A 25,698-nucleotide genomic window follows, 5' to 3' on the forward strand; every position below is an offset into this window, starting at 1 on the left:
ACAGTTAGACGGGAAAGCTCCATACCAGGAACCAGTGCTGGCAAGTTGCCCCAGTGCTGCAGAGAAAAGCTGCACTTGTTCCCAAAAAGACCGTCCTCTGCACCCGTTGTTTCCAGACTTCACGTTATTCAAAGGGGGCGTTCCCCCAGGGGGGCTGCCTGGGCTGGTCCCCCTGCACTCTGCGAGGGCCAGGAGGCCACGCCGAGGCTCTGTCCTCCCCAGGTCTCGGGATTGCGAATGAGTTCACGAAAGTAAGTTCAGAAGTATCATCCTAAATCAACACTCCCTTCCCCGCCCCACAGCACTGGAAATCGGGACCCTAATCCATTGTATTGAAAATGTAAGATGACCTCAGGCGGTTTGTCCCTGGGTTTTAGGCAGACAGCTCTGACCAGACGACGTCTTGTTGGGTTTTGTAGATCCCTGGTCATTCCCTTCCAGTCTAGACCATTTTTAATTACTGATTGTAATATGGCCGACCGGGGTTAATATGCTACCTGACGATGTGCCAGAAGTGAAACACTGTACACACCAGGCCGTCTTCACAACAGCCCTGTGCAGGTGGCTCTGGTGCGACCTCCAGCTGGAGGTGTAAAGAGGTGAAACAACCAGACTGAGGCCAGCAGGTGTAAGAGCACAGTCAGGATCCAACCCAGGCAGCCTGCGCCCGGTCCTGCACACCCACCTGCCCACAGGGCCTCTGGCCAGGGTTGGGCTTGGCGTTCCAAGTGGTGCTGACAGGTTCCCACAGAGGGGTGGCGCTGTTGTGCTGCACACATCTCGCAGATTGGAACGCCTGTCGTGGTCATTGTGTTGAGTGTAATTCCTAGGTATTGTACAAAAATATGTCCATTATGCACAAATACCCATGTGATTGTGGCACAGAGCACCATCCTTCCAGGGCACGGGGGCTCTGCCATGGACATCCCTCCTTCCACAAAGATTGGCTGAGATCTGCCCAGGCCACCGTGCTGGGGGCCGGAAGCCATGGGAATAAGGGGAGGTAGCCCTGCCTCCCTCGGCGATTTCCGGTCAGCATTTCTATCCATTCCCACGCCTGTCCCTTTCATAGGTGAGACTGTAGCTTTTCCTCAGCGCCCACCTGACGCCTCTCCAGTCGGCCTGCCACAAGCCACCTTCCTGGTTGACTTGTAGGTTCTCGCTGGCTGACACAGTTCTTTCCTGTTTCTCACCAAAACAACCTTACTCTTCTCTCTCAGCCTGTTCTGCATCCTATTTAAAGGTCGGTTAAAATTGTTTAATTATGTTTTCCCCTCCGGTTCTTGTAGACGTTGTGTAAACTGAGATGCCGATGGTCACAAACGGCTTTCAGCTTCTCGACCATGACCCATAGTGAGAATTGTGTTTTACGCGGAGACACACTCCTGAAGTGGAAGTTTCCTGAACACACTATACTCTGATTCCCACACGTCCACTCTGTCCTTTCGTTTGTTAGCTGCCAGTCGTTCCCCATTAATTCGATGTGGTGACCCACTTACTAGGTCATGGTCTGCCCTTGGAAAACTGTTAGAAGTAGGTCCTACGATTTGCCAGTTGCCCCGGGAAACCTTCCTGTTACATCTCCGTGAATCTCCCCTGAAGGCAACAACAGCGAGGCTGGGGATGGGGGTGAGAGCAGGGAGGCCACAGGCCGGAACCCATGCAGCACAGAAGAGATGCTGTTCTCCTCACTCACTATTTCCTGAAAAATAGCCAAGATGTGCAAACAATAAAGGAGATGCCCTTTTCTTGTGGTGTTAGGGCCTTTTCTTTCTCCTCACCAAGATGGAGAGGGGGAAATGAGGTGCCCAGGGAAGTGTGCCTGCCTGGGGCCTGGGGCCTGGGGGTGAGAGGCCTCCTGCTGGGGATGAGGAGCCCAAGGCTCCGAGCCAGGAGCAGCCAGTGGGTTTGACTCCAAAGTGAGTAGGTGTAAGTGAGAGAAAAGCTTTGAGACCAAGCTTTGAAGTCTCACCGGGGAAAAGAAGAAAAAAGGCACACCAGTAAAAGGTTAATGAGAAAGGGGTGTGTTTTTTTCTAGGTATTTGCTGCTTTTCATCTTTCCCTGAGAATGTGCCTGTTCAAATACAGGATTTCTTACTCTTGCTTTGTGGAATTGTTTTCAAATCTGAATTTCCAGTTTTTAGAGGATGCTGATTACAACAGCCTTCATCTTGACCTCCGATCAAGCCACCATCCTTGGAGTTAGGGTGACGTTCTTCCCCCTTTTCTGATGGAGGATGAAGGAGCTAGGAGGGAAGTCACAGCCTCTTCCGCACAAACCTTAGCCCTTAACAGCAACCGCAGGCTTGTCACAGTTACGGTTGGTGCCTGTCTGGGCTGTGCTCTCTGGCTGTGGCTGTGGCCCCACCTGGTCCCCGCTGGTCACAAGCCTGGGCTGTTGCAGGGGGTGGGGTTGTCCCCAGCTTTCTTCCGGCATGCCCCTCTTAGTCTGTGTTCTAGCAGGAAGCGCAGCTGCCTGTAACCATTTCACAGACCTGTGGTTTTCATTTCTTTGTCAAACACCGACACAGAGCAAGGTGGCTGGGGCCTGGACGTCCACATCTCATTTGTCGTAAGTGAGAGACCCTGAACCTCCGACACTTAAGTTTGTTTGCGTCTTCCCTGTGCCTTCCCCACAAGTCCTGTCCGTGACATCGTCAGGTGGTTGGAAAGCAGGCGCCTGGGGTCAGGAGGCCTGACACTGCCGTGCCGTTCATTTGTCCCGTGAACATGCACAGAGCGCCTGCTGTGTGCGAGGCCCGGTACGGACCCTAGGAGCTTACTTTCCCGTGGAGAGGAAGGGCAATCACAAAAACATGGTCGTTCAGAAAGCTCGATGTGCTGTGAGGAGGACACCCAAGGGGGCGGAGATTGTACCTGGAGAAAGACGGCTCTTTAAATAGGCAGGTGATGGGGCTGGCTTACAGGGCGGCCTCTTGGAGGAGGCGACCTTTGAACTGCGACCTGGATGCTGAGGAGGAGCCAATTGTGGGAAAAGCTGGGAGAACAGCGTCCAAGGAGAGGGCCACACAGGAAAAGGTGCTTGGGGAGGCGGCAGCAAGGTCAGCAGTTCACAGGCACCCCCCCCTCTCATCCAGAGGGCGGAGGGCGGTGGCACTGAAGTGACCCCAGCGTGGTGAACAAGGACAAACGAGCACCGTAAAAGAGAAGGCAGGAAAATTACAGGCTAGGGAAGGGCCATACTGCAAGGAAAGTCATTTTAGATGTTCGGTTTGAAGAATATTTTTTACTTTTTTATTTTTCAATTACAGTTGACATGCGGTATTATATTAGCTTCAGGTGTACAGCATAGGGGTTAGACAAGTATATAACTTACAAAGGGGTTCCCTCCCCCCACCCCAGCAAGTCTAGTACCCACCTGGCACCATATTTATACATACCTATAAATTTATACACAGTTATTACAAAATTATTGCCCACATTCCCTGTGCTGTGCTTTACATCGTCGTGACTACCATTTTAATGGATTGGTTAATGCTGGAGTTAAATTTGAAATGTCAGTAGTGAACTCACGGTCATAGAGAGAAGTCCTCACAGCTCTGGTGGCTCAGCAGTGGCCCGACACCAGCCCTCACCTGGGACAGTCCAACCCTCCACCCCGGCACTTGGAGTTGGGGCTCTCTGCTGTCCCCTGTTGAAATGAAAGGAGAATGACTTGGAGCAGGAGAAATCCAAGGTGGGCCTGGCACTTCTGTTGTTGCCAGAAAGAAGGATGTTTCCAAGCAGCCAGGCATCCTCCAGTTCCCGATGGCAGCATGAGCACACATGTGCCCTGGGAATAACATCCCCACGAAGATAGAGATGCAGAGGAGGCAGCAGTGACGAAGGGGTGGGAGCTAGGAAGCAAAGGGCCAAGCGGTAGTTGGCTCAGCCTGAAAACGTTGAGACCTGAGCTGACAGGCGTGGGCCCAGAAGCTAGCGGACTGGCACCAACAAGTCCAGAGGGCTCCCAAGCTGCAGGTGGCTGCACTCCTCCATGAACACTGGAAAACCCACTGGCTCGTCGTGTACTTGAGATGGGTGGATTGTGTAGTGCATGAATTAGAGCTCAATAAACCTGTTACATGTTTTTTAAAAAGAACTAGAGCAACATATACCTGTGAATGTGGAGGACAAAGAGAAAAAGCGGTCCTGCATCTCTGGGGAGAGGGGGCAGTTCTGGGGGTCAGGAGTCATTGTGGCGTGAGCGCCTCCAGGCACCAGAGGGGCTAGAAACTGATGATGCTGATGATGGTGGAGGTGGCAGTGGTGGTGAGGAGGAGAAAGGCGGCAACGACACAGACTGCAGAGATGGTATTTATTAACTCCGGGCACAACAAAAATGTGACCACAGTTCACGACCCGGCCCAGTATCATAATAGCGCGAACCGTGAACACAAGTGAAAGCAGTATCGTAATGGAGTTTTACTAGGAGGAGGCGAGTGCAGGGAGGGGTTTATAAGGTATCGGGTTCACCAAATAGTTTGTTTGGTTTTTCCATACGATGGCTCTAGTAGTGCTTAGTTGTCTTTACCCTCATTTGAAACGGTTTTGTTAGATTGTATTGTAACAGCTGTCATATCAGCGTGCATTTAAACAGAAACATCAAAACTGGTGAGTTTTTGTGCAGCCATTTTAATACGGAAGATGGAAGAAAACACACTACATTTTTGGCATATTATGCTTTACTATTTCAAGCCCAACTGAAACACAAAAGATTTGCGCAGTGCACGGAGAAGGTGCTGTGACTGATCGAATGTGTCAGAAGTGGTTTGTGAAGTTTCTTGGTACTTTTGACATTTTGGCCAACTAAGTCTCTGCTGTGAGGTTTGTCTTGTGCATTGGAAGATGTTTAGCAGCACCCTGGCCTCTCCCCACTAGAAGCCAATAGCGGGTCCACCAGAACGAAAAATCCAATCCAGTCCATCAGCCTTTGTTTTAAAACAGGGGGGATGTCTTTGCTTTCTTTGCTTCCCTGCTCTGTCAGCTTCCCCGGTGGCACTTCAAGAAGCCACTGACCCAGCCGCTGTGCTCTCAGGAGGCCATTTCCATAGAATTTTTGTCTGGTTGTCTTAATTAAGGTCTGTGGGTTTTCTCTTCAGTTGTGGGAAAGCTTTCCCCTGGACCCTTCAAATACCAGAGTGTGGGGAGGGGTGTCAGTGCAGAGCGGGGCTTTTCTGTGTTCTGTTCGAGCCCCCGTCCCACTCGGTTGGCACTGCCAGGGATCAGGGGTGACCTGCAGAGGGGCTGTGGGGGGTGGAGACGAGAACAGGCTGATGAAGACGGATGGGAATGTGCCTGCATGGAACCGCTTCCTGCCTAGAACCCTGAGCCAAGTGGCCTGAAGAACGGAAGCCCCCAGACCGCCCACCGTGACTGTGGGCCATCTGACTTCTGAGAGGTCAGAGTGTGGGGTTCAGCGGCCCGTTAGGTTTCTTCTAGTTCCAAAATTCTGACTCCAGGCCCCGTGTTCCCCAACAGGGCTTGCCAGGGAGGTGTCCTTGGAGGACACCTGCCCACCTGCAGCAGAGAGACCGGACTCCCCCCCCCCCCCACAGCTGTTGGCAGCTCTGTTTGATGACAGGGTAGCCTTTGGGCCCAGCAACACAAGCAGCAGTGGGCGCCCTATACACTTCTTTGTTTAAAAAAAAAGTATCCTCAAGGGAAGAGTGGATGAAATATCTGTAACATTATTTATTTACCTGATACCAGGTGTTCTGAGTACTTTCATTTTTTTAAACCCTCACCTGAGGATATGTTTATCGATTTTAGAGAGAAAGAGAAACATCAGTTGGTTGCCTCCTGTATGCATACCCACTGGGAATCGAACCCACAATCTAGGCATGTGCCCTGACTGGGAATTGAACCTGCAGCCTTTTGGTGCACAGGATAACACTCCAACTAACTGAGCCACCTGGCCAGGGCAATGTTCCAAGTACTTTTAAAAACAGGAACTCAGTTACTGTTCACAAATCTTACAGGGTGGTGGTATTATTAGCCCATTTTACAAGTGAGGAGTCTAAAGCTCAAAGAGGTGATGCCACTTGCCTGGGGTCACCTAGCTCGTCAGTGGCAATGCCTGGGCTCCCAGCTGGCCCCTGCAGCCTCACTGTACCTCGATCTGCCGGCACCGAAAAGTTCAAAGCCAACATGGCACCTGTCTTGATAGGATGTCCTCTTGAATTTTTCCTAAGGGAGATTACCAAACCTTTCAGAATTATCTTTTTTGTTTGGTATCAAAATAGGCCTTTCTAAAAATATTATTTTACATACAATGTGCACATATGATACTACAAAACGACCTTACTATGTGCAGCAGGCCCCCTGCGCCAGGTGTCTGATTCGCATTAATTCTAATTCTTAACTGTAAGGAAGAGATCTGCACCCATTTCACGGAAGAGAAAGTAGAGGCCAAGGGTTGTCACTCAGCTGATGAGAGCCAAGACATGAACCCAGGTCTGGGCGCTTCTCTTCTTCGTTAGAAGACAAAGTTAAGTATAAACAGGTCCTTCTTCAGTCCCATCCAAGGGAGACGGTCTCACAGAGCACGCAAAGGACCGGCGGTGGACCGATGACTGGGGCAAGTGGCCCATTTAGCCAGGGACAGAGCCAGTTCAGCCTGTCGGCCCAGCCCTGGCTTGGACAGTAAGTTGTGTGGTCGCCCTGCCTGCCCCACTTGGGGCTGGATGCCATGTGGTTTCCAGGCAGCTGAGCCCACAGCATCAACCCCCTGGGGTCTGGCCCCTTTGATCCCATGGAGTTTTGAAGTTTTCTTTTCTGCTGGGCTTCCTTAAGCCCTCCTTCAGTCTGAGCCCGCCCTGCGTTGTAAACAATGTTGCGTGGTTCTTGGTGTTCAAGTCAACAAATTAGGCCCACGAGATGGATAAATTAGTCATCCAGACCTTCCTCCTGCCGGGGGAGCTTTGTGAAACAGCACTCAGTTTTCTAACAAGCACGTTAAAGGGCGCCAGCACGCGCATGTGTGTGAGAGCACAGCGTCCCAACCAGTGCCCTACGGAAAAGCAGATTCCGATGTGCGCAGACTCGGAGGTGTGGCGTAGACTTCCTCATCATCCCCCATGAGTGTTTTCAAAGTGATCTCATTCCCAGGAGCCACAGCCAAGCACCACAGGGCTCACCAAAACCCACATTTACCGCCAAAGCCTCGCTTTTGCCAAATTGCTTTTTCTGCCCCACCTGAGTGTTTCAAAACAGAGGATTTGCATTCTGTCTGAGCGGTAGATGGTGACGACCTCACAACTCAAGGACGCTTGAGAGACCCCCCTCGGATAGCTGCTGTCGTTGGGGTCCAGCAGCAGCGTGGGAAAAAGGGACCTCCCTGAAGGGCTAATTGAGGGTGCCTAAGCTCTTGAGCCTCGTGGGTCTCAGTTTCCTCGTGTGTGTGAAAGTGACAGCCAGGCCCACCCCACGGGGTTGCTGGAGGATTAAACGGGGTGATGCGTCTAAGGTGCCTGAAACCCGAGATGCACTCCAGCAACTTGAGGCCCCTTCCTTCCTTCCTGCATCCTTTTTAAGTGTTTAGCCTCAGATGCCGGCGTCCTTGTTCCAGGCTCAACTGGCTCTTCAAACAATCTTATTAATGCCTATTAAAATGAAACCCAATAAAAGTGCCAGGTTTCGGTGGTGAAATAATTGATGTAGCGGAGTGAGCCCACGGAGCACCCAGGCCGCCCCTGGTGCGGCGCAGCCTCACACCTGGGGGGTGGATTTCACAACTGTGATTGCTGCCGTCTCAGCCTTATTACTGCTGTGCTGTAATGCCATTTATTCCCCCGGGCTTGTAAATGCATTAGGACTTGTCAACATATTATTTTACACTGTTTATGATCTGTGGAATTATGTCCTTCAGGGTTGTATTGTGCAAAAGCTCAAAATAAATGGCTTTGGGCCTCATTTAAAAAGAGCAAACGGGGCTGCTGGTTGAAGTGGTTTCCCACCCCGCCCTCGGGAACAGAAGTCAGTGAAGTAGACCCTAACCTCAGCCGTGAGCAGAGCTGTCAACCTCAGCGACACCGGGGAACCATGTCCCCATCCTCGCTGACGGGGTGGGTCGGCCCTCCCGGCCTCCCAGACGGTGTCGGGCAGTTCCCTGGGGAGGGACAGGTGTGGCAGGCGGTTGTTCCGTCTTCCATGATCTGGACCTGCGTTCTGACCCTGACAATTTGCCCTCAGAGCTCTGGGCATTTCTGTCCCCCTATTCCCGAGCTTGTGGTAACCCCCTTTACAAATTTCCTCATGCTCTTCCCAGCTCAACCTGTAAAGAAAAAGATCTCGAATTCATTCCCACTAAAGTGTAAGTTGTAACCCCGTCCCAGGTTCTTGCAATGGCTTGGCCAACAAAGCATGAAGCTAAGGGGCAGGTGCTGTCCGTCCGAATGTCAGGTGTCCCTTGTGTGTGTGCGCGCATGCGCGTGTTGGGGCGGGAGGTGGCGTCCTCTGGATTACTTTTGCTTGTGGCCTCGGAGGCTCCCTGGCTCCTTTGCAGTCACAGACAGACCTGCCACAGACCCGGGTTCCAGCTCTTGCTCAGCCGATTCCTGGCTGTGAACTGTTGTGAAGTCCTTAACCCGGCCTCATAGGCAGGACTGCCGATGTCTTCCGGCCACAACTGGCCTGGGGTCTTGATAGGTTTGCTGCCCTTTGTGCCTGGAATGCCCTTCCCTGGGGCAGGAGGAGCTGCCAGCCATGGTCCCTGGTCCCTGGTCCCTCCAGTCGCCTGCAGGCAGGTGACTGTTTCTGACGCCCCTGCTGTTCTGTGACCCTGCAGGCAGCGAGTATGACGAGGAGGAGGTGGACTACGAGGAGTCGGACAGTGACGAGTCCTGGACCACAGAGAGCGCCATCAGCTCTGAAGCCATCCTCAGCTCCATGTGCATGAACGGAGGAGAGGAGAAGCCTTTTGCCTGCCCGGTTCCAGGGTGTAAAAAGAGATACAAGGTAAAAAAACAAACAAACAAACAAAAACAACGTACCACTCCATGCAGCATGACCTCTTAGGAGAGGGCAAGCCCCCGTCAGGCAGAAGCCCCTTCTTCCCTCTGAAGAGAGGGACAGTCCAGAGACACGTGCCTCCTCTACACTGGCCAGGACATGGGCTGGCTTCTCCTGGTGGGCAGGGTGGGTTTCCCCCTCTGCTGACCTGCGTGGGGCCGTAGGTCAAGATTTTTTGGTAGGAGGACCATACCTCCGATGGTCTTCCGATTTGAGTCCTACCAGTCAGAATACAAAATGTCACCTGTGTATTTGCCAGACCTTCCCCGCTGCGGGGGCTGGCTGCCCAGGTGGCTCACAGAAGGCCACTTCAAAGACTTCAAGGCCTGCCTCAGAGCCCTTTTGGGAAACGTTGTTGGGTATTCGGCTTCCAGCTGAGCAAGCTCTTGCTCCTTCTCCCAGTGAGCAGGAAAAGAGATCAGGAGAAAAGGGGGCTTTGATATTTTTCTCTCATCACACCACCAGCTTCAGCGTCCTCTCAGAGCGCCTGGCTGTGGGTGCCATAGGACACCGGGGGCACTACGTCTTTTATTTAAACACTCAGTGGGACAAAACAATGAGGAGTACCCCCACCAGTCAACTTTGGGCTCAGTGGGCACTTACTTAAAAATGTGAACTTTTCCATGGTGCAGCTCTTTAAAATCCAACCGAGACAGAAGTATCAAACTCTTCTGCACACTCGATGCACCTGATCTGATGCTGTGCTGACTCCCCACAGCTCAGCAGGCTGGCTTTTTAAACAGGTTTGGAAACTGGCAGCCCAAGTGCTTCTCCCATCGCTCTCTCTCAAGTATGTTTTCTAAGCACTAAAAGTAATCTGTCTCAGTACTCTCTGTACTGGCTGCTGGTGCAAAAGCACGAAGCACAGGAAGTGGCCCACGTTTCTCCTACTCTGTAACTGTTAAAACCGTCCTTGGGCGACATCAGACGCGCCTTGTTGAAACTGAAGTGAAAAGGCCCCCCTGGGGGTGCCGTGAGTCCCGACAGTACATCCCAATGAGCCACTGGGGCCCGAAACCTGGCTCGGGAGGACCGGGCTCTGGAGCCCTGGGCCTGGGAGACAAGCTCCCCGTTCCAGGGGGCAGCTCTGCATTGCAGAAAGAGGTTTGTTTTTTGTTTTGTCTTTTATCTGCACGCAGAGGAAGTTTGACAGGGAAGGCTGTCATTGTGTGGGGCCTGCTCACTGGAGCCTACTTTTCTCTCTGCTTTCTGGACGCGGGTCCCTGGGGCTTTGCCTCCTGGCCGTCTCCTCCCCAGCGCGGGAACTGTGTGCCAGGGACACCCCGCACGCCAGCGGGTGGTTAGAGGACAGGGGCCCGCAAGGGCCCGGACTGAGGCCAACCGAAAACACAGACGCCGCACCCTCAATTCGGGCTCAAGGGGACGAGGCGCGCACTCTCCGTCCCACCTCCAGCTTCGCTCCTTTTCTTACACTCTCTCCCCGAGTCGTTTCTATTTTCTCCTCATTATTCTTTTGCTTTTTTCTTGGGGGTGTGGCAGTTTCCTCCAGTACTTGTCTGAGTCCGGGTTGGTGGGGGCTTCTGTCGAGTCTCCATCGAAGGCCCAGAGGCTGTCTGGGTGGTGGCGGGAGGCAGGCCTGAGCCCCAGAGGGAAGGGCCGGGAGGCACCGTGGCCGGGAGGCACCGTGGCCGGCTGCTCCTCCTAACCAGGTGGTCGAGGGAGCGCGCCCAGTCCCGAAGCTTCCACCAGACCCTCCCCGTTGGGAAGTGGCGGCCATGGGGCAGCGCGGTCTCCAACTGCCCACACCTAGCACTGACGGGGGCACGGGAGGGGGCCGGCCGCACAGCTGACGGTCCCCACGTGGATGCCTGGGCCCAGGACGCTGGCTGCCTGTGTTTGTCAGGGCACCACACAGGCGTCCCCTCCTCTGAGACGCCCTCGCCAGTGCCTAGACCCCAGCTCTGACCTTCCCGTGTGCCCCATCCAGGGGCCCCCGGCTCACAGGCCCCTCCTGGGTGCCCAGCACAGGTCTCCAGCACAGTAAACGCGCTGAGGATAAAGGGGCAGAGTGCAGGGGGAGAGGGCTCCCTGCTGACCACCAGAACCCCAAGTGGCAGCATGCCTTCTTTCTTGGGGACCCCCCGCCACATTCCGGGTGGGGAGCGGTGGTTCCCATCTGCCCTGGTGCTGCCCCCACTTTTCCTCTGACTTCACGCACTAGAGATGGGACTCCCCACCCTTGTTGTACATGGGCGTGAGTTTAAAGGATGGGATGGAGTGCTTTGAGGTTTTTTACTTTGGTAACTTTTATATTAGTGGTTAAGATAACAGCACTTTGCTACTTTTGAGAAATAGAAAACAGACCAAGCCCTCCCCCTGCAGTCTCCCTGAAATCAGAGCACTGGCTGCTGGGAGAACACACGCTCTCGCCGCCTCTCCCGACTGACCTGCATCTTCCAGGCTGGTGGGGTGGCCTCACTTAAAATCTAAAGATACCACCACCCTGACCCTCAGCTTCTGTCTTTCCACTTTTCCTCCTCCTCACATCTCCGAGGGACTTCATCCTGTCCTCAATGTAGAACACCAAGGCCCACAGGGAATTCAAAGTCACGGTCTTTCTATCCAGGGCATGTGTTACACGCTGCAGTCATCCTGGCCAGAGCACCGACAACAGAGACCACGCACAGTTAAGGACGCGGTAGCCACGCTGGGTGTCCAGACTTTAGGTTGCGTGATGCCACTGGAGTGGGATCTTGAGATCCCCTAAGTAGTTGTGCAGTGGCTGGCCCAGGTCCTTCATCTGGGCGGTCCTTCCTGGTGTGGAAAGGAACCAGAGCCAGCCTTCGCTAGGCCCACCACCCAGTCCGGGCCTGCACCCTGCCCCGCCCGGCCCCTCCCTCCATACACCAGCCCCACGTCAGCCCACTGCACGCCACGGGCGGCAGCTCTCTGCAGAGCGAGGGTCCCAGTCCTGCCCAACGCCTCAGATGCTTCAAAGACTGCCACCTGGTTGCACTAAGGGACGAGCACCCAGCACTTCACTCGGGTGTGTGGCATCGTGGCAGGAAACGCGGGCTCTGGCGTCTGGCAACCCCGGGTTCTCAGTGCAACTTTGTGATTCTGGCAACTCACCTTCCCCCAGTGTCAGTCTCATCTGAAACGCAAGTATTGATTCTGAGACCATAGACAGCAGGAGTCAGCACAAGGAGTCTTTAATGTCGGTTACCTTCCACGCCCTATTGAAGCTTAATTCCCTTTCCTGTCTTCAGAGGCCAGAGGATATAAGCCTATCAGTGTCGACTTGCCTGCCACTATTTGATAGTTTTTAAAGACCAAACCCATTTTGAGATGTCTGCAATTGGAAATGAGTCTTTTTAAGCTTCTGGCTGGTCTCAGAAAGTGGGAGTTCCCATTGCTACATATAAATGAACAGAAGGGAAACCCTGAGTGAGCAGAGCTTGTGCCAACACTTGTGATCAGAGAGTAAGCTTTGACACTTGTGAAAATGTCCAACCCCAGCAACAGAGAAAGAGGTAAGGCAGGCCGTTCTTCAGCCAGCCCTGGAAATGCCACGTTTCCAGAAATGCGACTGTCCCCGGATTTTTCCAGATTAGTAAGGCTGATGTGTGGAAGTGTTTGTTTTCCTCACAGCCAGACACATCGTAACTGCACTGCAGCCTGGGAGAAAGCAGAACCCACCGGAACCTGGGCTTGCCCTTCTCCCAGCGGGCTCGGGGTCCAGATTGGTGTTGGACTGGCTTTTGTGGCTTCCATCATTTTCAGTTTCAAAACTTCCCTCATCTACTTGTAAAATCTCAGGTGTGGATGGACTGTTGAGACTGTGATCCTGTTGGGGTTGCTATGCCTTTTAGCCTGTTGGTCAAATGTTTATTTTTGATTTCCTGTTTTCTGACAAAGTGTGAGTGGTACTGGGGCACAGGGGTAGTTGGAGTTTTAATGGTCCATCTTGCAACAAGTTCCCTGTGAGAACGAGGACACGGAATGTTTCAGGAACTCTTCCTCCACAGAAAGGGATCCTAGCTGGGTGCTCAATGAACCTCTCAACCGAATAAATGGGATATGAAGCAGGCAGGTGCAAACTGCTGTCATTTGTGAGCCAGGAGACTTGCCAACATTGTTACTATTTCTTGGAGAGCTAAGTCTTTCTCTAATGGCCATAAAACCGTTAACTGTCCTTCCGGTAGCTTAAAACCACTGTTTTCAAGGTTCTGTGGGTCACCTGGCTCCAGCTGGGTGGTTCTCACCTGGGTCTGTAGTGGCTGCAGCAAGATGCCAGATGGGGGTAGAGGCACAAGTCGGCTTCCTTTCAGGCCTGGGCTTCCGGCAGGACGTCTGGGACAGCAGGGAGGCTGGCAGGGCCCACATACCCATCTAATGATTCTGCTGCTGTCACTGCTCTCTGGAACCCATTGCAGCAGGCTCTTACTTCCCCCCCCCCCAAGAAGACTAGTGAGGGGCTTCCTCACCCTGCATGTAGGTGGGACAAGGGCTGCAGGGCAGAGGGTCCTTGTGATTCGACTCACTGGACAACCTTCAGACTGCGAGCACCGCCACCTGGTTGCTATTTGGCACACCTGGGCCCAACAAAGTCAAGCAGAATTCTCTGCCATAGGACTTCTGAAAGGTGAATCTCTAAGAGGGAAATGTAAATGGTAATAAGCACTGAACACATTTTGTTAAATGGCTCAACTACTCTAACAAAGGTGATGCATGTTCCAACAAATTCACTCAAATGCCAGAGACCGTGCTCAGTGCTCGTGAAACTGCATCAGCCGGTCCGTTCTCTGGGAGCTAAGGACTGCTTGTGAAGAAAGAGAAAACCATGCCGGGATGCTTGACTCGGTCACAGGACTGGGCTGGTGGGGACGGGATCCAGGGAGTGCTTTTGGAAACAGTCCCCTCCTCTGGGGGTCTGTGGGCAGTAACTTCACGTCTCAAGCCCTCTCTTCCCTTAACCCCAATCTGGCAACAGCTGCCTGGGAAGTTTTCCAAGACCTGTGCTCTAGTATCACCTCCACCGTTTATTCTTTCTTGAATCTTCCACCAGTTACTCAGTTCCCTCAGTCCGTTTTCCTCACCATCTAATGGGATGAGCGGTAGTAACTTATTAAGCTGTTAAATCTATAGAGTGAGTCTAGGCATCAAGTCTTACACAGAATATGCTAATAAGCTAGCAAAACCAATAAACTGAAAGCCCAGAAAGGCCTTTTACGTAGCATGTAAGATTTGTGGGCCAATTTGACGTCTGGACCTCTCCTGTTGTTGAGACGTCCATAACTGCGGATTGCGCAAGTGCACTGCAGGCCTGGAGTGCAGTTCACGTCCGTCTGCTCAGCGCACTTACTCGTGGGCAGGTAGCCTCCACCACGCGGAGACACTGACTTCACGCAGGGTCGAAAACAGAAACTAGTACAACAGGGGTGAGCGTCGGCTGTCAGTCTGCACTCCAGGCTACTGCCCCAGCCGCCTGCTTTCTGTAGGCTTTTCCCCCAGCCATCCTGAGGATATTTCTATATAATTGCCCTAACTTTCTAAAGAGTGGAAAAAAGATTCGGAGGGAAGCTAAGTTGCAGGCCGAGGGAACTGTGCTTCTGTGCAGTCTGAGTCTCACGTCCGTAGTCTACGCAGAATGTGAAGTCAGGGCTTTCGTTTCAGGTGGAGGCAGTCTGGAATTACCCGAGTTGGCTGCGTGAGCAGCTGCCACCCGGAAGCATACTACATTTTCCCCACTCCGGCAGATACCGCGTGACTCCACCTAATCGGTGACGTTTTTATCTCCTCCACAGAATGTGAATGGCATAAAGTACCATGCCAAGAATGGTCACAGAACCCAGATTCGTGTCCGCAAACCATTCAAATGTCGCTGTGGTAAGAGTTACAAGACAGCTCAGGGCCTGCGGCACCACACAATCAATTTCCATCCCCCGGTGTCGGCTGAGATCATCAGGAAGATGCAGCAATAACATGCTGGTCATAACTGTGCCAAGAAATCCTCACCAGCAGTTGCTGATTTTGAAAACAGCCACCTTTTTTCAGGGGAAGCATTCAGCAACCCTTTAAAGAATTAAATGCATGCTTTAAACCTTTTCTGTAATTTTGGAATGATGTATCTTTGTAGAGTCAATGATTTTGTACATTTGCACATGTGATCATCATACCATTTTCATTACTTTGATATAAGGTGCTAAAAAAAAAAAAGCTCTAGATTCTCAGCACATTTACCCCGAAACAGAATATGATGGAGGGCATGTTGCGTATCGTTCAGTTGTATTGCAGTGACAGCGACTGGGGGGGGGAGGGGCTGCACTGAGGGGTTTTTTTCCCTAAGACTGTAATGCGATCGAGGTTTTTCAACACATCAACTATGTTCAAACCAAAATCATCATCAAACTGGTTACCATGCCTTACATAATGGAGTTAGAATCTGTGATTAGAAAGACTTTAGGTAATGGAAATATAAATTAAGAAAGAATGTTTAACATAATATGCTAAAAGTATTTTCATATTTAAATAACATACATAAACGGTGTGCTTTCTGTGTCTTATCTTGCAAGTCCTTTCGCCCTTTGAAAAGCTGGAAATCTTGCCATCTGACTTACCAATTATCTTAGTGTTATAAATAGCATTTTTGTACAATAGTCTGTTCAGTTCTCATTAATCTAACACATTCATTGAGTGCCTGCTGGGTGTAAGGGATTCAATTTATGCAGATTGATATTTGCAGACCAGACCAAGATACCAGTTTAACGAAATACTTTTCCCTGAAATCTGTTAGGAAACACTTTGAAATACTTACGTGCAAATTGTGTGTGTAAATTAGTTCTATCTTCATCTTTAGGTGAAGTTTTAAAGCACTTTGTAGTTCTCTATTGCCAACGGAGTTAATGTTTTATGTGTTGCCAATTCTTACAACCACTGCCCTAATAAACCTGTGGGTTGCAAATAAGAATTAAAATTCCAAGCACGGTTCAAAGAGGAACATTTTTGTTAAGGACCCTATTGCTTCTTCATGTTCATTTTGTTTTTAGACTTTTTTTAAAGGCACTTTTCCTATCACATTGGAGATGTCTGTATTCCTTTGGAAATGTCTGTTTAGCTTTATAAAACAATTTGCCGAAAAGAAATTGAGCCTTATTGACAATTAAGTGCTTTCTTGCAGCAGGTGGTCAGGGTGACTAATCTATGACCTGTCAGAGCAACCTACGTCTGGACCAGACTATCCCTTAAGCTTTTCTCACTAATGGTACCATCATGCCTTGCGTGTTCTTTTCTCCCAAGTGCTATTCCTTAAACGTGAGTTTACCAGTTGCCTAATATGCAATAAAAATCGCTTTGAGATAGCCAACTGCTCACAAAACTGGTGAAAAGCAAAGTTGCATTGCTTATGCTTTCTTCCCATATTAAAGTTTTACACCTGGGAAGCAGGTGTCCCTCCTCAATTTTTCAGACATTTTGAAAAGATGAGACAATTCTGTTAGCCAGATGAGTAAGCTTCTATATACTTAAGTTGTGACTCACTCAAATGAGGAATTTTTAAGTTTTTGTAAAGACACTGCCCTCTAAAAATTTCCTCAGCTCTCTGAAGAGTGGTCTTGGTCCTGAGCATACAGCGCGACCCTGTATGATGAAAAGGGTGATCCAGACAGGAGCAGCCACTACTTGGTGCATAAGAAGGTCCTACTTGGCTATTTCCTCTCTACCTATAATTGACCAAAATTTTTTTAGGCTAGCAGTTAGCTTCGCTCCTTCTAGTGCAAGAAACCGCAGGCTGGATGATAGTTCAACAGCTAAGCAGTCATAAAATAGTCATCGTGCATGTTAACATTTCTTTCAACTGTAAAACAAATTCCAGTTTCTACTTGCTTCTTCATTGTGACAGTATTACTAAACAAGCAAGGATGGGAATATTTTGTTATACCGTGTATAGTGAATGTATTGTACTGTGTCTGTGAAAACTGTGCTTTAAATTATATTTTCATATGTTTTGTTGGGGACAGAGCACATTAAGTTTGAAAGTGACAGGTTTTAGAACTGAAGGCAACTTACTCAAAATCCTGTCAAGAAAAGCTGCTTATAAATGTAAATGAAATCACATTTAAAATAAACCGTCTCTGACCCAAAATAAACGTGGCTCACAGTAAACTTTTCATAATGTCAGCTACTGAAAATAATCTACCCGGTCAGTGCCTTACCTTAGGCTGCCTCCCTCCACCGCTGCCCTCCCCGAGTTCAGCCGACGCATGCACATTGTATTTTAGGGTTGTGCCTGACAACAGAACATCAAAGCATGGGAGACAAAAAAAATGATAGAACTGTGCAGAAATAAATCCACTATTTATTTCACTTGGAGATGTCAATATCCCTCCATCAGCAACGCGATCCAGCCGAACCCAACAGTACCTTCATCTAACAACACAACACACAGTATCCAAGCTCACTCAGACCGTTCGCCGAGAAAGACCACTGTAAGCCACAAAACACACTGTAACTCCTGAGAATATGATCATACACAAAGCATGCTCTCAGACCACAGTGGAATTGGACCTATTTTGATGTTTTCCAGCTAGAGGCAAAAAGCTACTCAAGTTCTAGACTAGCAAGATGAACAATCTCATTTTACTGGTGGTAGTACTAGTGCAACAAAACCGCTCCTATCACTGAACATTTTCTCCGAAATATTCTCTATCATGTGACTGAACCTATACTGTGGCCCCAGGTCTGCTCTGTCTTAAACATCTGGCCTCTGGCTGCCTAATACTGTTTCCCCCTTAAACTCAGACCTTTACAGAGATCGCAACAGTATGCACATTCTCTCCCAGAAACAAATACGCGCAACGTGGTGTGCGACGCAGCTCACACGTAGCACCCAAAGGCCGCCACACTGAGGATTAGCTTAACATCTTATATAGCTAGTTTGCTTCTGACAAGCTTAAATATTTTCAGCAGCAGAATAAAAATGCCAATACTTAAAATTGTTAACATTCATAGTATAAGAGAAAGGAATAGAGTTCAAAAACCTTTTTTAAAATCCAGACTAGAAAAAGATGTTCAAGACACTAGATTTTAGATTTAATGAAAAACTATCACAAATAAATTTGACAATAAAATTACCTCCAAAAATGTGTCCTCTTTAATGTTAATGAGACTACTATACACAGCAGAGATATAACGAACATACTGCTTTGATTTATGTGTTACATTTTTAATTACTGAGCCTTATTTCAAAGTTATACTCTCATAGGGAAAGGTGGAAAAGGAAAGGATGCACTTTCTGTGACTTCATGCCGCAAACACCACTATGTAGGTCACGTGACAGACACCTGTGCTGGCATACCTGGCTTCAGTGCCCCACGGAATAGAAACAGAACTTTGCGATGGCTTAAATAGAACCGATTAGCAAAATATGCTTCCCATTAATTCCTAAAGCAACCTTTTCCAATGTAAAAAGGATATTTGCTGTACTGCAAGCATGTGATCTCATTCTACATACAGCTCCACTTCTAAAGAGAGTTAAAGAAGAAACACCATTTCATGGGCCAAATTATGCAATTTTCTATATTCAGCCAATTACTTTGCAACACTCGTGATAAATGCTTTTTATTACATAATATTAGTAGTCATGCTCAATCACCAAGGTCAACAGAAACTTGTAAATATTCTGCTAAATAAGACACATTGTATTTTTTCAGTGCAGCAACATTAAAATAATCCTTGTTTCCTTTAGTCATATATTTTGCAAATTGGGGAATAAATAAAAATACAAACACCCGAGAACATCTTTTCTTAAGCAGGTAAGAAAAAGAGGTTGGAATTCTATTTATTGATAAGCCAAAGGTTGGCCCTACCCTAGCAACGCCCAACTCCAAGGAGACCTTGGCCAGAAAAGTACCAGAAGGGTGCGGGGGAGTGATCACCTGTGTTCTCCCTAGTGGTCTACTGGAGATCATCTTTTTAAACTGCTAAGCTGTATGATTAACTCATAATAAAAAGGAACTAGTCAAAATTTAAAACATTCTGATCAAAGTGGGTCTGCACGTGCCGCTCGAAGCCTTGCTGGTCGTAGTCGGGCGGGAACTGCTCGCTGCACATGGGACACACCTTCCAGTGACTCTCCACGTGCTCCTCGAACTTGCTCTGGTCATAGTTGGGAGGGAACATCAACTCACAGAGGGGACACTTCTTGTGAACATCAAAGCTTGAAGAAATAAAGAAATGAAAGAATTACATATTTCTAATAAATTTCTAGCAATACAGTATCTTTCAGGAAATGACAAGCCTACATTTATCTCGTTACGCTGATATTCATGGTAAACAACTTACCTTGAAAGTCCATTTATTCCAGAAACCTTTTCCTCCTCCTAAATGCTGGCTACTGACAACTGTGTAAACCATTCATAAAGCCTCTCAATTGTTTCACAATTGGATTGACAAGGAAAAACCTTTTTTCATTAAAATCTCCAAAATACAATTACATTTTGTAAAGTGAGGCTTCGTGACAAGAATTCTTCAATTTTAATTAACAGAAAATGCCTCCTGTAAGCCTGTGAAAAGTGAGACTTATTTCCAACCATGCTCACTTGGTGTAACACTCAGAGTACCTGCAGCTCCCAAAGGGGTTCGTGCCTGGAAGGTACATGAAACCCCCCCTCAATGGGCCCCACCCCAAGAGTTTTAGGTTCAGAAGGTACGAGGTGGGTCCCTGATCACATGCATTTCCAACAAGTTTCCAAGGACCAAACATTGAGAACCATGTTCCATATAATCCATATTCTACACAAGAAGGAGAAAAATTACCTGGAATCAAAGCAAAAGCCTGTTCCACGTCCATGCAAATGTTTACTTGGTCGATCAGGAGCAGTGGGCACATTCTCGGCCTCCTAGCAAAAACATAATTGTGCAGCTTTTGAGGAAAGTGAAACTGAACATAAGTTCCTTAATTCAATCAAGCATAGTATAAAGAAAATAAGATTGATTACTCTTTTAAAAATTTTACTTCTGTTACCATTTGATTAGATTTTCAATTTTTTTACCAAGTATTTCACTATGAATTAAATTACTGTCTTGAAATGAGCAGCACTCAGTGGGACGGGAAGCATACCACACCTGCGTGTGTGAGTGAGGTAGGGATCATTAGACTGTTTTGAACCTGCTGTACGTAACTCTGACTTTTTATTGTTCCATGAAAGTCTCAACCATGCCTTATTTTTCCTATTACTCTCACTCAGAACCTTAATTTGCAAGACAGTACCTTCTCCGACAACATACATCCACTGCACAGTATATAGAAGTTGTAAGTAAATACAAACTAGTTACATACATTGGTCTGCACAGGGCGCTTGGGCACATGTGCACAGAAGCAAACCCAACTGGAATACCATGTTAAAGCAAAGCACCAAACTACCGGTCTCAAAAGCCTGTAGTGAAGGAATGAAACTCAAAATATCTGATTAACAGACTATCAATGAAGACCCCTAAAAATCTGTAAATCTGAGTTACAGTATGAAAGAAATATTGGCTTGAATTTCCAGGCCCCCATCCCCGTGGTCACTTTTCAGAGATCTGAACGTGCCCGACAAGGCCTCACGTCAATCCAAAGCGGCCACATCACGGCAAGTGCCCACTTGCCTCCTTCCTCTGCGCGGCTGTGAGCTGCTCACCTGCCGAAAGGGCAGCACACGGACAGGCAGAGCTGGCCTGGGGGAGCCCTTGCGGAGCTGGGCAGTCACGCTTGCCCCAGAGCTGCCACCTAACGGGCTAAGTAGTCTGTCATGGACGAGGTGCCACAAAAGTGTCTGGTATGCAATTCCATGTGAACTGAGGTGACCTTTTTGGGGGGGGGGACGTGCCTATTCTAATGCTTATTCCCTCCTGAATGCTCAAAGAAAGGGCCTGAGAGGCTTTTTCTCCCCTCTTCATCACATGACAAAACACTTTTGTTTCCATTTACGATTCCCTTAGGGTATACTTGGGCAAAAGAAAAAACAGGATAGATAATGAGGGATTGGGGAAAATACAAGTACTTTATATACTTCAAATATTAAGTCTTTAAGTAACTAAAATCCAGACAGCTTTTAAAGCTACAGATACAAAAAGGAAAAATAATGTAGTAGTCCATTCAACCTGCTAAACTTAAAGATGACTGAAACAATGAAACCGCTTCAGCAACTACATATCAAATAATGATAATGAACAAAATTATCTCATTTTTCTTTGAAAAAAGAAAACAATCTTTAAAATGGTATTAGGGAAATAGACTTCTGGTCAAGATGGAGGCGTAGGTAAACACGGCTCGCCTCTTCGCACAACCACAGCAAAAATTACAACTAAACTACAAAACAACTATCACCCAGAATCATCACAAAATGGAGCTGTATGGAAGTCCCACAACCAAGGAGTTAGAGAAGTCACTCCAGTCAGGCAGGAGAGGCAGGGACCTGGAACAAGCAGTCCCACACCCACGCGTGGATAAAAATCAGGAGGGATCCCTCAGAAGCAAGAGATCCCAGAACCCAGGGTTCCAGTGCCAGGAAGATAAATCCCCACAACTTCTGGCGGCAAAAACCAGTGGGAGGTGGGGCAGTGGAAGAAACTGATTCTCAGGTGTCACTTCTTAAAGGACCACAGAAGGCTTAGGACTCACACAGACTCACTCCCTCTGGGCGGCAGCAGCTGGAAGGGCGCCAGTGGCATAGGGGGAGAAACAGAAGTGTCCGGCATCAGGGTGAGCACCAGGGGACAGCTTTCTCCCAGACAAAACTCCAGAGGTCAGGCAGGGGCCACTGTCCCATTTGTGAGCCCTCCACACAGAGCCACAGAGAGGTGACACCATATCTCTACATCAAGTAGAGAGGTAAACTGCTCTACTTGAAATTCAAGCACTGCTGCGAATATATCCAAAGAAACCCAAGACCTTATTGAAAAGGACATACGCCACCCCTACGTTCACTGCAGCATTATTTACAATCACCAAGACTGGGAGCAGCCGAGTGCCCATCAATAGATGAGTGAATAAAAAAGCTGTGTTACGTTTACATAATGGAATACTGCTCAGATGTAAAAAAGGAAATACCACCTTTTGTAACAGGTAATATTGAAGAGTATTATTTTAAGTGAAATAAGCCAGTCAGAGAAAGACCAGTACTATAGGATCTACCTATATGTGGAATCTAATGCACAAAATAAACCAACAAACAAAATAGAAACAGACTCAGAGAATAGCCTGACAGCTGTCAAAGGGGAGTGGGGGTTGAGTGAAAAGGTAAAGGAATTAAGAAAAAGAAAAAAACCTCATACACAAAGACAACCATATGGTGATTCCCAGATGGAAAGACGGGTGTTGGGAGGTAGAAGAGGGCAAAGGGGGGATAAATGGTGATGGACGGAGACTTGACTTGGGGCAGTGAACACACAGTACAGTGTGCAGATGATGTATTTTAGAGTTGTACACCTGAAACCTATATGATTTTCTTAACCAATGTCACCCCAATAAACTCAATTAAAAGTAATGTACTGTGATGCTAAAGGTGCCATAAATTAAATTTGGGAACCTCTGCTTTCGGCCTGTTTGATAGGCTGACAGGTGGTTAAAGACAACAGCTTCTCTCACCACCGCGATGAGGCCCAAACCCTGGGTGCACTCCGCCCAGCACTGAGGTAGGAGGCACGCCAGCTAAGTGGCCTCACGGTGCCTCGCCCTAGAGATGGTGAGGCTTCCTACCCAAAGGACTGCTACGTAATAAGTGAGTCAATACATTTAAAGAGCTAAACGTTAGCTGGTAAACACAGCTATGGAAACGTCTGTTGCCATCACCATCACCATAGTCATGGTACAGCTATTCCCAGTGCAGTTATAGTTAAGAGGGAGTCATAAAAGGTTTTTCATCTAATGGCTGACCAGTTTCTGGTCCAGGAGGAGGAGCTATGGCAGGTGTGACTGGAACAGGCTGGAAGAGTAGCCATCTCAAGCCTGACTCACAGATGCTGGTCCTGGGCTGTTACTCACTCACAGGGCAGAGACCCACAGAAAAGGAACAGGTCAAGTCAAGTTTGCTTTCCATATTCTAACTAAAATTACTTACTGAAATACTTCAGTTGTAAGTGATTATTTTTGTTGTTGTTGTAATGACAAGAATCTTTTTAAGAGAACAAGGTCTGAAGGTACATAAAAATAAGTTTCTGCTAATGTGAAAAATCCAACTGCAAAAATACAGTTACCCAAGGTGTGCCTGCTAACAGCCCTTCCATCTCATTAGCAAACCTAAGCATGTCAGCAAATGAGCACAAGCCTCTAACACTGCTTCTCATGGGTTTGCAGAAGGGCAAAGCACACAGATCAGAAAGAACATCCTCCTAATTAAACCGCAGCAGATGACTACGAAAGAGAAGGGCTTGTCACATGTTACATCTGTGCTAAGAATGACCAGATTAAATATGCAAAATGTGAAGTAAAGGTATGAAAAACCAGTAAAATGATACTCTAGACCTTAAAGAGGCTACAAAAGTTCTGACAGGTTTCCTAATTATTCCCAGTAATGGACACAGGAGGCCAAAAGGCAGAAGAGAGAAATACATTTTTCTCCATTATAACCGTTGAGCACTAGGGCTAAAATCATGTCTGTCTAAACACTGATCAGTTTCTGCAAAGGTTAATAGCAATTAAATGCAGCAAACTATCTTAAATGAGAAACAGGTCATGATACCCCTGTACTTGCAAAGAGCACCATGCAGCACGTCTCTTAAACTCATCTTAATGCACAGGAAATCTACAGGAGCTGCTGTGCAGAAAAGAACCTATTTATTAAATGCAATCCCTTAAATGAAATCAAAATAATAATGATGTGCTACATAAACTAATCCAACTATCACCAGTATTGTGCTGCTGAGAGATTAAATACTACCAATGTCTAACACAGTGTTTCTCTGAAAAAGAATGATCCTCACAATCCCCTGTTGTCCTGGCCGAAGCCCACCCTCAAACAGAGGAGGACGCAAGTGCTGACATGGGAGACGCACACTGCGGCGCAGTGCTTCCACTCGCACTCTGCTGCATCCAGCCTCGTGCGGCCACGTCACCAGAGTATAGTAAACTACTCAGCGAAGTTAAACTCTCTGTGACCATAGTTAATAATGCTGTATTGTACACCTGAAGGCTGCTGGAAGTAGACCTTAACTTCTCCTAACAGCGGGAAAACTTGGAACTAAAGTGGACGTTAAGTAGACTTACGTGATCAGTTCACAAATATACCAGTGTCAAACCACCACACTGTGCACCTGGAACTAACACAGTGGTGTATGTCAGTTCTGTCTCAATTTTTTGAAAAATTAATTAAATTGTTAATATTTTGAGGTCATTCTCCAAACTTAGTATTTTACTTTAGTAAAAACCCTAATGCATATTTAAATTTAAATATAAGCAGGTTTTTTGAAAAATCAAGTAACCATGTGCGTGCAAAAGCACACGCGCTCTCACAGCGCACATGGCCATGAACTTACTACACAGGAGAGAAAACAAAGGGACAGGCTCAGAACACAGAAACTCAGTTTACTTTACTGTCCTCAGGGTCTTCCAAACCATCAGGCCGACTAAGGTTTCGAGCAGGCTGGCTGCAGACTACAGTATCTTCCAGCCCCCAGGAGGGTGCTCGCACAGGTGGCCGCTGGATTTCATCTGGGTAAAAAGCACCATCTGCTCCATCTGCAAAAAAAAAAAATATGCAAGGGAAGGGTGAAATCTGGCACTAAACTCGGAATCTCTGTGTATGGCTATGATGAACAGGACATAAAAAACCATTTTAGCAGATCAAAAACAAAACGCCTTTATTTCTAATCCAAGTGATTTTTAAAAATAAGAACTATATGTAATAGCAAATAGACCATTCATTCATGGTACATCACTTCTGGATGAAGCCAGATGGTGTTAAACATTAAAACTGCTCACTATAATGTTTCTATTAGAGTTGACTGTACCAGGGGTTCTCTATTCCCGCAGAGACATCAACAAACAAAAAGAAAAACCTCCCAATTCGGCTAACCCCAAGCCAGAAATATCTTAGTAACCTCTGGTTTCCTGTGCTGTGTAAGGGTTCCCATACTGCAGGACTGGCTGCGTATGTGGAGCTGCTGAAACGCGACCGCTTTGCTCTGAGCACGTGTTGAGACCCTGTGGGATCTGGTGAGGACTCTGGGAATTCTGACCTTCCATTTTCCCTTCTGTTTGATTTTCTAGACTCCTTTTAAGTTCCTAAAATTAACAAAAACAAATGTGAATAAGTAAAGCAATCACATATTTTATAACAAGGGCAACATTAAACATTTAGCCAAAATATAACAGTAAAATTATTTCCTTATTACACTAGTTCCCCTTTATCCACAGTTTGCTTTCTGTGGTTTCAATTACCCATGGTCAACTGCAGTTCAAAAAATATTAAATGAAAAATTCCATACACAATGCGTAAGTTTTAAACTGCACGTGATGAAATCTCACTGCATCCTGTTCCACCCTGCCCAGGACGGGAGTCATCCCGTCCCTGCATACCCACTGCCGGCCCTTAGTCACTCAGTAGCTGTCTTGGTGACGACACTGCCGTGGTCTCGCAGTGCTTGTATTCAAGCAGCCCTTATTTCACTTAATCATGGCCCCAAACTCTACCACAGAAATGTGGGTACAGGAAAAAACTCAGTACATATAACACAGGTTCAATGCTA

The 25,698-nt window shown here is 47.9% G+C and overlaps 2 protein-coding genes across 3 annotated transcripts in view; one reads left to right on the forward strand and one right to left on the reverse strand.

Moving 5' to 3' along the window:
- The window catches only part of JAZF1 (JAZF zinc finger 1), a 296,398-nt gene extending 279,282 nt beyond the window's left edge, over positions 1-17,116 (forward strand). Inside the window, exons 4-5 of the mRNA XM_024563022.4 lie at positions 8,789-8,958; positions 14,781-17,116. Coding sequence (XP_024418790.1) covers positions 8,789-8,958; positions 14,781-14,957 — 347 coding nt within the window. The 3' untranslated portion in view covers positions 14,958-17,116. The remainder of the gene's footprint in view (positions 1-8,788; positions 8,959-14,780) is intronic.
- A 985-nt stretch (positions 17,117-18,101) lies between these two features.
- Positions 18,102-25,698, reverse strand: part of TAX1BP1 (Tax1 binding protein 1) — a 48,069-nt gene continuing 40,472 nt past the window's right edge. For both annotated transcript variants that reach the window (XM_024562869.3, XM_024562868.3), the window contains exons 15-18: positions 25,051-25,234; positions 24,540-24,688; positions 19,789-19,871; positions 18,102-19,189 (exon numbers count right to left, since the gene is read on the reverse strand). In XM_024562869.3, the coding sequence (XP_024418637.2) occupies positions 18,988-19,189; positions 19,789-19,871; positions 24,540-24,688; positions 25,051-25,234 (618 nt within the window). In that variant the 3' untranslated portion in view covers positions 18,102-18,987. The remainder of the gene's footprint in view (positions 19,190-19,788; positions 19,872-24,539; positions 24,689-25,050; positions 25,235-25,698) is intronic.

This window comes from Desmodus rotundus, chromosome 6, assembly GCF_022682495.2.
Source record: "Desmodus rotundus isolate HL8 chromosome 6, HLdesRot8A.1, whole genome shotgun sequence".
NCBI classification, from domain to species: Eukaryota; Metazoa; Chordata; class Mammalia; order Chiroptera; family Phyllostomidae; genus Desmodus; species Desmodus rotundus.